General features: G+C 36.6%; 1 protein-coding gene and 1 pseudogene across 1 annotated transcript in view; one reads left to right on the top strand and one right to left on the bottom strand.

Moving 5' to 3' along the window:
* The window catches only part of LOC101343453 (UDP-glucuronosyltransferase 2B31-like), a 22,443-nt gene extending 7,388 nt beyond the window's left edge, over positions 1-15,055 (bottom strand). The window contains 7 exon segments of the mRNA XM_012557560.2: positions 3,330-3,497; positions 3,499-3,547; positions 4,437-4,524; positions 5,632-5,763; positions 12,755-12,903; positions 14,330-14,473; positions 14,476-15,055. Coding sequence (XP_012413014.1) covers positions 3,330-3,497; positions 3,499-3,547; positions 4,437-4,524; positions 5,632-5,763; positions 12,755-12,903; positions 14,330-14,473; positions 14,476-15,052 — 1,307 coding nt within the window. The 5' untranslated portion in view covers positions 15,053-15,055.
* On the top strand, positions 5,789-8,659 carry LOC105756646 (serine/threonine-protein phosphatase 4 regulatory subunit 3B pseudogene; annotated as a pseudogene).
* Positions 15,056-17,044: the final 1,989 nt, after the last annotated feature.

The following is a 17,044-nucleotide window of genomic DNA, read 5'->3' as shown; positions in this document are numbered from 1 at the left end:
TACAGTATTGGTGAGAATGTAAAACGGTACAACCACTTTGGAAATTGATTTGGCGCTTCCTTAAAAAGATAGAAATAGAAGTACCATAGGATCCAGTAATCCTGCTCTTTGGAATATATCCTAGAGAAATAAGAGCTGTCACACGAATAGATATATGCACACCCATGTTCATTGCAGCACTGTTCATGATAGCAAAAAGATGCAAACAAGCTAGGTGCCCATCAACAGAAGAATGGATAAACAATTATGGTATAGCCACATAATGGAATATTACGCAACGATAAAGAACAGCAAAGAACCCATGAAACATCTCATAACGTCGAGGAATCTGGAAGGTATTATGCTGAGTAAATTTAGTCAGTCACAAAAGGACAAATATCGCATAAGACCACTACTATAGGAATTCAAGAAAGGGTTTAAACACAGAAGAAAACATTCTTTGATAGTTACAAGGGTGGGGAGGGAAGGAGAAGTTATTCACTAATGAGAAAGTAGACAAGAATTATCTTAGGTGAAGGGAAGGACAGCACACACTACAGGGGAAGTCAGTGACAACTGAACTAAACCAAAGCTAAGAAGTTTCCTGAGAACAACCAAACACTTGGAGGGACAGAGTAGCAGGGACAGGGGTCTGGGGACCACGGTTTCAGGGGACATCTAGGTCAATTGGCATAACAAAGTTTTTTAAGAAAACGTTCTGCATCCTATTTTAGTGAGTGGCGTCTGGGGTCTTAAAAGCTAGTGACTGGCCATCTAAGATGCATGGAGTAAAGGAGAATGAAGAACAACAAAGACACAAGGAAAGTATTAGCCCAAGAGACAGAAAGGGCCACATAAACCAGTGACTTCAACAGCCTGAGACCAGAAGAACTAGATGGTGCCCGGCTACCACAATGACTGCCCTGACAGGGAACACAACAGAGTCCTTGACAGAGCAGGAGAAAAGTGGGGTACGGAACTCAAATTCTAGTAAAAAGTCCAGACTTAATGGTTTGATAGAGACTAGAGGGACCCTGGAAGACATGGCCCCCAGGCTCTCTGTTAGACATGGCCACTGGACTCTCTGTTAGCCCAAAACTAAAACTATTCCCAACGCCAACTATTCAGACAAAGATTAGACTTGACTATGGGACATAAAATGATACTCGTGAAGATTGTGATTCTTAGCTCAAGCAGATATATGAGACTAAATGGACAGCTCCTGTCCAGAGGTGAGATGAGAATGCAGAGAGGGTCAGGCTGGTTGAATGGACACGGGAAATCCAAGGTGGAAAGGAAGAGTGTGCTGTCACAGTGAAGGGAGAGCAACTAGGGTCACATAACAATGTACGTATAAATTTTTATATGAGAGACCAACTTGAATTAAACTTTCACTTAAAGCACAGCAATAAAAAAAAAAATAATTATGATCGAGGAAGAAGAGTGAATAAAGGCATATGGTTTATTAACTCTGAATTCCGAAGTGCTATGGTATGGCACTGTAGCAATAGTAATGGAGGTAACTTCTCAACCTGTTACTAAAAAACACAGTGAGAGAGCTGGTTTTTGAGAGAAGGACATTAATCTAGAAGCATTTTTGCAATATCATAGAGAAGGAACATAATGAACATGTCACTTAATACAAGCAAAGAACTTACTACAATGCCTAGCATGTGATAAGCATTCAATTTACATCAGCTAATAAAAAACTATCTTTATATTTCAACTCCACCATTACATTTATTAAAAATTAAAAGTTGTATAAACACATCTCTACTAGAGAGATATACTTTTATATGAACTCATCAAATGAAAGGTATATTTCTTTTAAAGTTATAACAAATAAAATATGCTTTACATGGTAATCATTTAGAATGATATATTCTCAAATAAAATGTTTTATTTCCTCTTAAATTCATTATGAACCAAAAGGACAAATATATATGTAATAATTATGATAATAATAGTAGTACTTATATAATTTTAATTAATATATGCTTTCAGATATTTTGGATATCAAATATTTCTGGTTTCAGAAATTTTGACTTTTGAACAGGAACATTCCAACATTCCAACTGATGAAGATCAATGACTATAGCCTTCAGTATAGATTACACCTCAATATAAAACAAAAATCCTCACAACTGGACCAATAAGCAACATCATGATAAATGGAGAAATGATTGAAGTTGTCAAGGATTTCATTTTATTTGGATACACAATCAACACTCATGGAAGCAACAGTCAAGAAATCAAATGACGTATTGCATTGGGCAAACCTGCTGCAAAAGACATCTTTATAGTGTTGAAAAGCAAAGATGTCACTTTGAGGACTAAGGTGTCCCTCACACAAGCCTTGTTATTTTCAATCTTCTCATATATATGCATTCAAAAGTGGACTATCGATAAGGAAGACTGAAGAAGAATTGATGCATTTGAATTATGGTATTGGTGAAGAATATTGAATATACCATGGACTTCTGGAAGAACAAACAAATATGTCTTGGAAGAAGTATAGCCAGAATGCTTCTTAGAAGTGAGTATGGTGAGACTTCGTCTCACACGCTTTCGATAGGTTATCAGGAGGAACCAGTCCCTGGAGAAGAACATCATGCCTGGTAAAGTAGAGGGTCAGCGAAAAATAGGAAGACGCTCAACGAGATGGATTGACACAGATGCTGCAACACTGGGCTCAAACATAGCAATGTTTATGAGGTTTGCGCAAGACCAGGCAGTGTTTTGTTCTCTTGTACATTGGATCTCTATGAGTCGGAACTAACTTGATGGAACCTAACAACAACATTCCAACGTGTATCTTTCAGGTCAATCACTTTTTAATTTGACAAGTCTTCCCAATAATACAAAAACAATCACTACCAAAAGAACTAAGACTTTGAATACACTTATGATGGCAATCAGTTTGGTTTGATATCCTCATTTTTCATGGTTTTAATTATGTAAAATTTCAGCCCTAGTTGTTTACCATTTCCATTGATAGGATCAAATTATTAGGATGGAAATTTTGGTAATTATTAAATGTAATGGAAATTTGAGGTTGGTTATGTCATGCTGATTTACTAAAAATAAACCATTTTAGAATAGTTAAAAACATTTAACGAGTCTCATGCTAAGAGAAAGTCACACACTGTGCAGAGTAGTATTGTTATAACATTTGTGGTCCCTATTTCAACTTTGTTCTCATCTCATAATTCTTCCATTTCCAAATTCGGTGGTTCTGCTCATTCTCCTTATTGGCTATTTCAAAATTTCCTTATTCTCCTAAACCTCTGACTAAGCATTTCCCCAACATCACCAAAAAACAAACGAAAAAACTTATTATAACCACTCACAATGGGTCATTGATGACAGTCTTCAAAGCATTGAGCAAATCTGTACTTGTCATTGTTTTCATGTCCAGACTCACTGCTGCACCGTTGGCCTTCCTGTGAGCAATGTTATCAGGTTGATCCACAAACAAGGGAATGCCTACCAGAGGGATCCCATGGTAGATAGCCTCAGATGCCATTGGTTCCACCATGAGTTATAAAAGCTTTGGTCTTTGGATGACCTAGGAATGAGTGAAATTTAGCAAAATTATCCATTATAATTCTTGAAAATAAAATGAGAAATGGGAAATATAAGGAACTCAATGAGGTGGTGTTTTCTAGAAAACAGATTATCGTGCCCATGAAACTGTATTCAAATTGCTTATACATCACTGAGCAGGAAGCAGCTAGGTCTACCGGGGTAGTAAGTGAAGGCTTCCTGGGAGAATTGGTGTGTGCCTGGAGACCTGAAAGGTAAATAGAAGATTGCTGCGTGGACAAGTTGAAGCAGAGTGTTCTGGATAAAAGTAACAATATGAGGGGGAGAAAAAGGGGGACACAATAGAGCATATTCTTTTAAAGAAATAGTGAGATAAGTGACTGAGTCTGGTATGTAGGGTGTCCAAGGCAGCAGGAAGTGTGATGGTGGTGGTGCTGGACTCAGAAGAAGGGAAGGCGATACTACATCATGAAATGTTCCATCACTTCATGATAAAGATTTTGAATATTTTTCATAGAAAACGGAGAGTCACTGGTTCTAAAGAAGGGGCTGTTATTGTTCAGTTGCATTTGAAATACCTCTGCAGCCGTGGAAAGGATAGGTTTGAGGTGGGACTATTAGGAGACAGAGACATAAACCACAAGGCTATTAAAAAATTCCATACAAGAGGTGATTACACCTGAAATACAGATAACCTTGTTTCTGGGTATAAGGATTATGACTGTATATAATGAAATGCCAATTCTTATATTTCATCTTTTTTCCCTTCAGAACTAGAATATAAATATAAAGAACTTATGCTTTATTTTTGTGTTTTAAATAATAAATACTCAACAATTGGTTTTCTGTTGAACTATTATCCCTCTGATTGGCTATTACTCATATTTTCAGTATTTGTTCTCTAATCTTACCAAGAAGGTCATTCTGGGGGATCCACTTATAGAGTCGAATATTGGGTCCTAAGATATCTGGTTTCTTGCCATCAAATCACCACACCACCTATTAAGGTGAAGAAAATACTTTATTCCATGAATAGAATTGCAAAGTTATAGCGAGTTAGAATTCTAAAGAGATTAAAAGATCATCTAGTCAAACTTTTTCCATATGACAGAGGAAATGAGGACAAGAGATGTTAGGAAATTGGAACTGCTATAACACTGAAGTAAATAGGAATACCCATATTAAATGAACTTATTTTTATATATCATCAGGTATGGAATGTAACTATTTCACCCATGGTAGAAGAAATGAGATTAGCAACGACAAATTCAAAGAGTTGGGGAATCGTTACCAAAAAAACCCAAAAAACAAAACAAACCCGTTGCCCACGAGTCGATTCCGACTCAGCGACCCTATAGGACACAGTAGAACTGCCTGGTAGAGTTTCCAAGGAGTGCTTGGTGGATTCAAACTGCCGATCTTTTGATTAGCAGAGGTAGCTCTTAACCACTACGCCACCAGGGTTTCCAGGGAATTGTTTGTTAGGCAGTCATAACTCTAGTTTAAAAAACAGTAGTGGATACCTAATTATCTGCATATTTATTTACTTTTTATCTATTTATCATCTGCCTCTCATCTCCTAAATTTTGTTTTAACCTGTTTTTCTCTTTTTATTATTATTTTTTTTTGAACGACCTGGGAGTGTACTTACGTTCATCTTTTTCCGGAATTTGTGGTTTTGTGAAGTATTTTTTAATTTCCTATCTGATCTAGCCTTCTCCTAATAGTCTAATTAAAATTCACTCCTTTCTGCAGTGAGTATAGTGCCCTCAGGAATCCTGCAAGAAAGTGGAGCAAATGACAGGAGAGAATTCAGTGATTGCTGTATATCTGGCAACAGCATCATTATAATGACAAAACTTCACACTGTACCTGTTAAATATATGTATTTCTTGTCACAGTACTAATGTTAAAGTAATTATCAATTAAAAACAACCTGTATTATTTTAACAGCTAACACCTTTTTTTTTTTTTTTAAACTGAAATTTGAGATAAATTGGAGCTATTAATAGTTTACCTTCCTGCAGAAAATTTCCATAATCAAACACTTTACAGAGTTGAACAGACTAGTGAAGTACTTGCTCACCATAAAGACACTTTATCTACCTTTTGTGGAATCTGGGCAAGGGCTGATGCAATCGTATTGGCCCTTTCTTCTGTGATGTTACTGAGCATTGACCCAAGAGTAAACACCACAACACCATGTGTTCCAGAGCTCTGGACAAACTCTTCTATTTCCTGTGAAGAAAGAATTTGCTTCATCATGAAACAGCAACGAAATATTGAACAATATTTAGGCAGCGGCGGGAGAGCTAGCGAGCTCTGGGGGGCAAAGGGAGGGGAGTGTGGGCGTGTGCGGAGGTGAAGTGAGAGGTAGCGGGGACTCCCGGCGAAGAGGTCTTGGTGGCTCCTTCCCACGGCTGCACCCTTGGAGCCATAGTGAACTCGGGCCTCTCTGGAGCCGCCGCCGCTGCCGCCATCTCCGCTACTGTCTCTTAAGAGCGAGGGACGCGGTCGAGGCGAGCGAGGAAGCGGCGGCTGGAGCTGTTGGGACAACAGCCACGTCGAATACGCGATGGCGAGCGAAGGTGTACACTCTAAACGATAACCGGCAGTGGGACGATCGAGGCACCGGGCACGTCTCCTCCACTTATGTGGGGGAGCTCAGTGGGATGCCGCGAGTCCGACGGATCACTACTCTTGGAATCAAAGATAAATCCAAACACAGCATATCAGAAACAACAGGATACATTAATTGTTTGGTCAGAAGCTGAGGCTTACGATCTGCCTCTAAGTTTTCAGGAAAAAGCTGGTTGTGATGAGATTTGGGAAAAAATCTGTCAGGTTCAAGGTAACGATCCATCAGTGAAAGTCACACAGAACCTGACTAATGAATCAGAAGAACGCTTTGAAGAAATGCCTGAAATCAGTCATCTGATTGACCTGCCCATGTGAACTCGATAAACTGGAAGAGATAGCTGACTTAGTTACCTCAGTTCTCTCCTCACCTATCCATAGAGAAGAGCTGGCTGTGGCCTTGGAAAATGAAGGCTATATTAAACAACTACTGCAGCTGTTCCAAGCTTGTGAGAACCTAGAAAATACTGAAGGCTAACACCATTTGTATGAAATTATTAGAGAGATTTTATACCTAATTAAGGCAACTTTGTTTGAGGTATATTTTCTGGTTGTCAAGCGATGCCTTGAATGTAACCCTGATTTGGCTCAGCCAAAAGGGCATAGAGAATTCTTGACCAAAACTGCAAAGTTTAAGGAAGTTATGCCTATAATAGACTGAACTAAGGTAAAAAATACATCAGACTTACAAGGTACAGTACATTCAGGACATCATTTGCCTACCCCATCCGTTTTTGAAGAGAATTTTCTTTCTACTCGTACGTCTTTTATTTTCTTCAACAAAGTTGAGATAATCAGCATGTTGCAGGAAGATGAGAAGTTTTTGTCTGAAGTTTTGGACAATTAACAGACGAGGCTACAGATAATGATAAACAGCGTGAACTGATTAATTTTTTCAAGGAATTCTGTGCTTTTTCTCAGACATTACAACCTCAAAACAGGGATGCGTTTTTCAAAACTTTGGCAAAATCGAGAATTCTTCCTGCTCTTGAAATTATATTGGGAATGGATGATTTCCAAGTCAGATCAGCTGCTACAGGTATATTTTCTTATCTAGTAGAGTTTAGTCCATCCATGGTCTGAGAATTTGTAGTGCAAGAAGCCTAGGTGAGTGATTTCGATATCCTTCTCATTAACGTAATAATTGAACAAATGATCTGTGATACTGATCCTGAGCTAGGAGGTGCTGTTCAATTAATGGGACGTCTACAAACTCTAATTGATCCAGAGAACATGCTGGCTACAACTAATAAAACCGAAAAAAGTGAATTTTTAAATTTCTTCTACAACCATTGTATGCATGTCCTCACAGCACCACTTTTGGCTAATACTTCAGGAGACAAATGTGAAAAAGATAATATAGTTGGATCTAACAAATACAACACAAATTTATCCGTATAATTAACAAACAGCACAGCTGTTTGCCTTAATTTTAGAGTTACTCACTTTTTGTGTGGAATATCACACATACCACATAAAAAACTATGCTATAAACAAAGACTTGCTAAGAAGAGTCTTGGTCTTGATGAATTCAAAGCACACTTTCCTGGCTTTGTTGTGCCCTTCTCTTTATGAGGCGGATAAATGACCTTAAAGACTAATTCTATAACCATTACATTACCAAGGGAAATCTTTTTGAGTCAGTTATAAATGCTCTTCTGGAAAATGGGATTCCATACAATCTGTTGAATTCAGCTGTGGTTGAGTTGTTTGAATTTATAAGAGTGGAAGATATCAAGTCTCTTACTGCCCATATAGTTGACAACTTTTATAAGGCACTTGAATTGATTGAATATGTTCAGACAAAGGACTGAAGACTAAATTATGAGCAAGAGAGAGAAAGACAAAATCAGAAACTCAACAGTGTACTATGTATATTGCATAGCAACAGATTTCTCAGAGATGCAAAAGTCTTGGAAGAGGGCGAAGAAATGTGGTTTAATGAAGATGAAGAGGAGGAAGGAAAAGCAGTTGTAGCATGGATGGAAAAATCTAAGCCAGAAGATGATTTTCCAGACACTTAATGAAAAATTTATGGAGACTAAAAAAAGCAAAGTGAAGACATGGAAAACGTTCCTAAAAGGAAATCTTCTGGTGGCTTCAAATTTACTTTCTCCCACTCTGCTAGTGCTGCTAATGGAACAAACAGTACAAACAGTATATCTGTAGTGACTCAGACATCAACAGCAAGTTCTAATGGATCCTCTTCCAAAACTACAAATTTGGCTATGTCAGTAACAGCTACCAAGGGAAGTTAGTTGTTTTAGTGGATTATCCAGATGATGAAGAGGAAGATGAAGAAGAAGAAACATCCCTCAGGAGAAGACCTTGTCTTGTTCATAAAGTCTTTATTGGGGAACCCTCAGCATGTGTTCTTACTAAAATGCTGCAACTGTTCAATGGGCTGAAAATCTGAATCGGAAAGCTTTCTCACTTGAATTTATAAATATAGAAGGAGTAGCAAAAGGCAGTCAGTATATCAGCTAGGAGAGTTTAGTTCTGCAGAAAATCAGGCTTTCCAGGAACTTGATCGCTTGCTAGTAATTAAGGAGTTTGCCTTTCATGTGGTCAAAAAAAAAGGAAGATATCTTCTCAGCAAGGAAAGTCTCAGGTTTGGGGACAGCTTGAGGGAGGGAAAAGGTTGATAAAACAATAATAATGGAGGATTGCTACAGGGGGTATCCAATCTAGAAACAATTGTAAAATTTCAGTTGCAAACCCAATAACTTTACTTGTATAATGGTACTGGCCACATTCTTTTAATTAATTGCCTCTTTTTAAAAGAAATTTTTATGGAAAACAAAGTTCAACTACAATAAAAAATGAAATTAAACTGTTGGGACCATTTCTCTGGAGAATCAACAGAAATTCACTTGGAGAGGTATTTGGAGGGAAGTACACCCTGTATTACTGGGCATGTTGAGTTTTGTACACCAGAAATTTTCAGTATGTATTTTGATGAAAACAAACAAGCTGGATTCAAAATGAATTTCACAAAGTTCCTGGTGAAGATGTGTACGCCTGGAATTGTTTGAGAATTGTTCTGACTTGTGCTTCCTGATCCTTACCTTATTTTTTATAAAGCTAATTTCACTATTAGAATGATTTCACATTCCTCAACGAATGCACTCTGCCACGAAAAAAAGAAAAAAAAAACTCAGAGCCGAAATTTCCTGGATGTCTTGCCAAAACCATATACTCATCTTTTTTTTTTTTTTTTAAATTCTTTTTGTCTTAAATTCATTACTTGTTCTTTTTTCACTATAAAATAATGACTGGCCCTGTCCAACATAAAAACTATACTTTCTGAGCCTAATATCATTAGCATGAAACTTCTTTTCAAAACTCCTTTGCTGCTTTTATAGAAAAGACAAACGAAAGAAAATATATTACAAACCCCTACTGTGCAGACTATATATTACTCAGAGCTTTCATCAAAAGTGTAATTTTAACCTGAGGACGTCAGTTTCAGCATGAGGCTCACTGTACTACTCCTATGAATCACGTGGTGCAACCAGGTTTTCTGTATGACTCCAGTGACTCACAGCAGCATTTAAAGTGAGCTGTGTTTAAAGTTGTGTCTCACTGGCTTGTCCAATACCTCCTTTATCTTTGCTGTGGAAGATGGACCCTGATGGTACTTAGAGTAATACAGCTTTTCTTTATAGATTAATCACTGACATGGACTGGTTCATTCTCATTGTGTGACATCTTCATGAAAATAATGCAAGCTGATTGTAAGAAATTTTGGAAAAGTTTGAAAAATATAAAAGAGAAAGTAAGATTCACCCACACTTTCCATCCTGAGAGTGTTTAAAATCTGTATGCTTTCATTCTAGTATTTATCCTATTCATATGCCAAAATGTATATATGACATATATTTAGAAAATTATAATCCCACTGTATACATCTTTTTTCTACAAGAAATTTGTCATCATATTGTAGTTATCATGTTGCCTCTAGGGTTCCAGCTAATCTTATATAATGATCGCTTTTGTGTAATTTAGCCTTTATTGATGAAATGATTATAATTGTGTGGATATGCATAAGTTATTTAACCTCTCATTAATGTTAGAATTTCGATTACTTCCAATGTTTGCTTTTATAAATAACACTGCCATAAATATTGATTCTGCACATCTTGGTTTTTTTTTCCCTCTGTGTAGATTCATATTACGAGGTCAAAGGCTATAAAAATTTTAAAATCTTTTGATGTATTTTGTCAGGTGCTTTATTTGTTTTGCTTTGTTTTTAAAAAGTCAGAAATTATCTGAAAGTCTAATAATTGATGGAAAAGCAAGTGATATGGGAGGGGAGAAATCACTTTTTATAATAGTCATTGACTTGGATTCAAATCTTGTTTCTACAATTTGATAATTTTACTATATATATTAACTATTTTACTACTACTCATCCTCCTCCTCCCGTTTCCTTCTCCTCTTAAGATTATCATTTTCCTTTAATGTGAATGGGAAAATCTTTCACGAATAAGGTTAGATTGTAAAAATTTTCATTAATCTTAACAGCAGCTGTTAGACCCTATGAAAGATATTATATATAGCCTACACAATTTGCACTCCAAATAAATATTGAGTTTTTATCCTTGAATAGGATCTCAGTTTTATGCTGCTACCAGTAAGAAGGTAGACAAAATGGATCTCTTAATAGATTATATGCTAGTGCAATAAAGAATGCTTGCTTTTCATTTTATGTCTTCAAGGTGTAATATTAATTTAAAATATTTTAGATTCTTGCTTTCCTTCGTAAGGGATATTATCCTATATGCTGAAAGAATTATTTTGTATTTTCAAACTAAGGGGAATTTTCAGATATAATTGGTAGATATTATTTTATCTTTATTATGTACACAGAATTTATTGTCCTTATTATATGCACAAGATACATTTTCTTTGTTCATTTTATCCGGCAGCTAGGATATAGATACCTATATACTCAGAGGGGAGCCCTGGTGGAGCAGTGGTTCAGCATTCGGCTGCTAACCAAAAGGTCGGTAGTTCAAATCTACCAGCCACTCCTGTCCTATAGGGTCACTATGAGTCAGAATCAGCTTGAAGGCGAAGAGTTTTTTTTTTTTTTTTTAAAAAAAAAACACTCAAAGGGAGTTTTACTCAGGTTTCCTATAGGGTTTATGTATGGCTGGAAACACTTCCTCTGATAGATAGGCTATATCATCCCTTTTATTCTCAAGGATGTAAAACTCTGGGGTTTCAAACAATGAATGCTTACAATGCTATAAACCACGGCTGTAAAGCAAGTAAACTTTGGGATGGCGGCAAATACTGTCAGGAATACCCATTTATGTTCACCCATTTATATTGTTTAGGAATGGTCTTCCTCTAAGCTACAATACTGGTGAAGAGCCTAAATCCTGACAGCAAAATTTAAGCATTTCAACTGGCTTTATCTGTTTGTCAAAACACGTACATCCGCTTTAAAAAAACTCCACAGAATATCTGTTCTTTAGGACTTTGCTACAGAATATAATCCTGATCTGCTGAAAAACCAGTACTTATTAAATGGGAATTATATCTAAAGTGCCTGACACATATGAAATGATCAATAGCACTAGTAATAGTAGCAAAATAGCAATAATTACAGCAGTTAATATTACTTTTATATTACTTATTTTGTGCCAGAGAAATATTAAGTGTTTTATATGTATTAACTAATATTTTCCATACAACCACCATATGGGGCTGTAGTATTATAGGAATAATCCTCACTCTATAAACCATTCTAGTCTAGTTTCCCATCATCTTCTGCCTGATCTCCTTCAACAACCTTCTAAGGGGTCTGCCATTCCACAGTCTTGTTCCTCCACAGTCCAATCCAGTAATTCATCTTGAGGGCTGATCATATCTCTCCCTTGCTTAACTCTTTCTACTGGCTTCCCAGTGCCCTTAATAGATGTTTCCAACTCCTTCTGGCTCCAACTAATCTTTCCCACATCATCTCTCTTTACTCTTCATCTTGCTCAACTAAGAGAGCTTGGCTGCCATTACTACTCGAGCTGCTTTCATTTTGTCTTCCTCTTTCCTCCGTCTCCTCTACCTATTCTGGCACACCCTTCACCTTAATTATCAACAAGTCTGGATTACTTTTTAGGATCCCTGCTGGGTGTTCCCTTAGCATTGTTATCTTTCCTTATCGTAATACTTTTTTCACTTTATTTTTATTACTTGCTTCTGTTCATTTTTCCAACTAGAATATAAGTATGTGTGTAGTCGGGTGGGGCAGGTAGGGGGCAGAAATCATGTCTGCTTGGTTTCTCTGCATATCCGACCAGCACCTAGCTCCCCTGAAATATGATATTCACTCTAAAAATATTCTTTGAATGAATGACTGATACTTTCTTATGTGTTGAATAATGAAGGCTTTATCAGACCCTATTCGCAAAGTCTCACAGGTATCCCACTTTATTCTGTCATGATTGTGGTGACATGGAAATACATGCATTTCTAATTTGTAGGTCACTTTACTGCACTTCCCACATCTTTCTGTCAAACATTCCGAACGAAGAAGGTAGAATCATTTCAACTGAAAACACAAAACCAACAGTAATAGGTTTACCTTAGGCAAAGGATTGGCAGATTTGCAGTGGAGCCCTCCAACGAAGTAAAAATGTGGCAAAAATGGGTGAGGAAATTCAAAATCCCAGTAAGTTCCAATAAGCCATATTTCAGCTTTCCCCATTGTCTCAAATAAGGTAGTGCGTCTTCCTGAAAAGAAACAACAAAAGGTTGCGGTAACTTAATTATCATCTGAATATCAGGGTAATTTTCTGAAGGGAGCTGGAATAATGTGAGAGTGGACTTATATCTCTAATGTTACATCAGTAGTTCCACCATCATAAACAATTATTAAACCTAAGCCACTGGAGAATTAAATATGCATTTGTTTTCTGTAAGTTGCAAAAGTAACAGATGCAAAAATGCAAACAACTGGAATGTAAGTCCCCCAATCAATTAATCCTACCATAGCTATGGAAATACCTTTCCCAGAAGTACTCAGTTTCATTTCTACAATTTAACAAGCCAGTCCCTTGACAATTGATTTTCCAACTAAACTGTGAGGTGTTTGCGAGTATGACTCAATTCTTTGTACCAACTACTGCATTTGGTTCAAGTTAAGTGCTGAATAGTATTTAATTATTAAATAAAACTATTTGTAATTAACTGCTGGAAATTTTGATAAAGTTATGGAAATAGAGAGATTTGCTCATTCTGAATTTTTTAAAATACAGAGACGTAGTCTTCAAAAAATAGACTAATAACTTTTACATCAACCCTTCAACAGCATCATAGGCCTGTAAGACAGATGATTTGCAAGCACTTAGTGAAGAAATGTGGAATCATTAGAAACCTCAAGGTTCACTAAGCGTAAGTTATGCAGAATATATTATTTTGATTATGGCTATTTGGCTAGCAGATTAATAAAATATTGTAGTCACAAATTACAAGTTTTTAAGTCTGGAAGAAAGCCGCTATGTCTCTCAATGTAGAAAGATTCCTGAGAAGGTAATATGGAAAAATATTTTAATTAATAAATAATAAAAACTGAGCTACAGGAGATGTAATTTTCCAGATGCTCCATAGATGGTTGGAACCCTGGTTGCCCAGTGGTTAAGAGCTCGGCTACTATTCAAAAGGTCAGTGATAAGAATCCACCAGCTGCTCCTTGGAAGTCCTGTGTATGAGTTCTGCTCTGTCCTATAGGGTGGCTATGAGTCGGAATCTACTCGATGGCAACAGGTTTTGGTTTTGGTTACATAGACATTTATGCTAGAAATATGTATGTCACTCTTCAATCTACATGTCTATGTTCATCCAGACATTCTTTGAAGTTTATAAGGACTTTTCAAAGATAAAAAGTACAACAAAATAGGTATGTAATTAATTAAAGAAATTCTAAACATCTTAATTTTTGGGTTTCTGATTTCCTGGAGTCTCCTGTCCTAGTGATGGGCCACTGGGTTCTTCTAACTGATTTTGTAATAGAAACCTCTCTATAATATATGTGAGGCTGATAGCTCATTTCATCTTTTACTTACAAAAAAATTCATCTGACTTTTTATTTACACAAACTTACCTTCAAAAGCACAAGGAAAGTTAGGACTTCATTCTACCAACTAAAAACATGACTTACCTAGTACTTCACTGTAAAACTGATCCCACCTCTTCTTATTAAATCCCTGGAACCAAAAGTCAAAATAAAGCACATATATCATATTTTTTACTCTCTCCAAGAATGTTATTTGATCTTGTAATTCTGACATAACAATAGGTACAAAGAAGGAGGGGTTAAAAGTCCTCCACTATACTTTTCAAATGTGTAGCCAGAAGTAAAACGGACACTGTACACAAAGGGTATTTTAAGTAGCTCAGCCAGCAGCTCACCACAAAGACCAATGGCATCTGCAAAAACAACATCAAAACTTGATTCTTGCAGTTTCACCATTAGTTTCTTGTTGAAAACTACATCTTTACAGAGCCTTTCAATACAATCAGAATATTCCCAAGCCATTTCTTGTAGTAGTGAAAAATATGTCCAAAATATATCTTTTGGCAGATGCTATGTTATTTTCCTGATCCATTTCATGAAAACAAACTCAAAATCATCTTTAGTAAGAGATGTAGGATAAACCTCAAATTTAATAGCAGATAGTGTGTTAGGATCAATAAGAATGGAAGCTGAAGATGTTAGAACAGTCACTTCATGATCTCTCTGAACAAGTTCATCCAGTATTGTCTTTATATTGATCCAATGACTGTATTCAGTTGGCCATACCAGCACTTTTCCACAAGTTCCAGAGCTAAAGTAACAACTCAGTTGTATCAGCAGAAGAACTGAAACCCATTTCATAGACATCCTGGTTAAATGAATTTTTCCTTTCAAATTTCTGTTCCCTTCTGCCATTGCTCTTGCTTATATCCCAGGAGAAATCAATCAAGAAGTTAAAATACAACTCTTACATATCAAAGAAAACACATTACACGAATAGTCAGAGAATGTGGGTGCCAAGTGGAAAAAGCAAAGGGTAGATGACCTTATGTTTGTATGTGTCTACTTAATGTCTCTTTTATCATAAGTGCTATCACGCAGCTAAGAGCCAATGACCTAACATTTCCGTGTCACCTGTGTTGCATAATAGATTTTAGAAGAGTGTTAAGGTTAGTGGCAAGTGTGAGGCCACTTGTGACTGCAGTCTGCTTGACACAAGAACTAAAGACAAAGTAATTATACAGTTGCACCAGAATTTTTTTTTGGATATCATGGTTCAAGGCTTTCTGTGTCTGGTAGAAGATGCCACCTTGAAGACTAAGATGTGCCTGACCTAAGCCATGGTGTTTTCAATCACCTCATATGCATGTGAAAGCTGGACGACAAACAAGGAAGATTGAAGAAGAATTGACGCCTTTGAATTGTGGTGTTGGTGAGGAATATTGAATATACCATGGACTGCCAAAAGAACAAACAAATCTGTCTTGGAAGAAGTACAACCAGAATGCTCCTTAGAAGCCAGAATGGCAAGATTATGTCTTACAGAATTTGGAAATGTTATCAGGAGGAATCAGTCGCTGAAGAAGGACGTCATGCTTGGTAAAGTAGAGGTTCTGTGAAAAAGAGGAAGACCTTCAAAGAGATGGATTGACATAGTGGCTGCAAAAATGGGCTAAAGCATAACAACAATTATGAGTATGGTACAGGAGTGGGCAGTGTTTCTTTGTGTTGTACATAGGGTTTCTATGAGTTGGAATCAACTCCATGGCACCTAACAACACCAACAACACCAACAACAAAATCTTTAGTGACACGTAATTCACATACCAAACAATTCAACAATTTAAAGTGTAGTATTCGATGGTTGTTTATACAAAGAGTTGTACAGCCCCCACCAAGATCAGTTTGAACATTTTAATCCTCCAAAAAGAAACTCTGTGCCCCTTAGCCATCATCCTTCAGTCTTCTCATCCTCCCTCTCCCCCAAGTCCTAGAAAACTGCTAATCTACTTTCTGTCTCTACAGATTTTCTTATTCTGGACATTTCATATAAATGGTATACAATATGTGGTCTTTTGTGACTGGATTCTTTTACTTAGCATAATGTTTTCAAGATTTAGTTATGTTATATTATGTACAGGACATTATTTCTTATTATTTTAAAATAATATTCTTTTGTATGACTCTATGATTTTTGCTCATCCATTCATCAGTTGATATGCACTTGGGTTTTTCCACTTTTTGACGATTATGCTGCTTATGAATAATGCTGTTTACTAACATTCACTTGCAAGGTTTGTGTGAACATATGTATTCATTTCTCTTGGAAAAATACCTAGAAGTAGAATTGCTGGATCATATGACAGCTCTATGTTTAACCTTACATCAGGCTGTTTTCCAAAATGGCAAGTATGAGCGTTCCAATTTCTCCACATTCTTTCTTTCTTTTTTTTTTAAATTCTAATTCTTTTTAAAATGTTTATTTTTAGTGAAAATATAGACACAGCACAATATGCACTCATTCAATTTCTACATGGAAAATTCAGTGACCTTGGTTACATTCTCGAAGTTGTGTCATTGTTCTTACTATCTCTACCCAAATTATTCACCACTATTAACTTTGGTTCTCCACATTCTTGACAACACTTATTATTTTCTTTTTTTATTGTGCTTTAGGTGAAAGTTTACAGCTCAAGTTAATTTCTCATACAAAAATTTATACACATACTGTTATGTGACACTAGTTGCAATCCCTATAATGTGACAGCACACTCCTCCTTTCCACTCTGGGTTTCCTGTGTCCATCCAACCAGCTCCTGTCCCTTCCTGCCTTCTCATCCTGCCTCCGGACAGGAGCCA

This window comes from Trichechus manatus, unplaced genomic scaffold (assembly GCF_000243295.1).
Source record: "Trichechus manatus latirostris isolate Lorelei unplaced genomic scaffold, TriManLat1.0 scaffold00108, whole genome shotgun sequence".
Lineage (NCBI taxonomy): Eukaryota > Metazoa > Chordata > Mammalia > Sirenia > Trichechidae > Trichechus > Trichechus manatus.
Note: the sequence above shows the minus strand (reverse complement) of the source record. Positions and strands in the feature narration are given on the sequence as shown.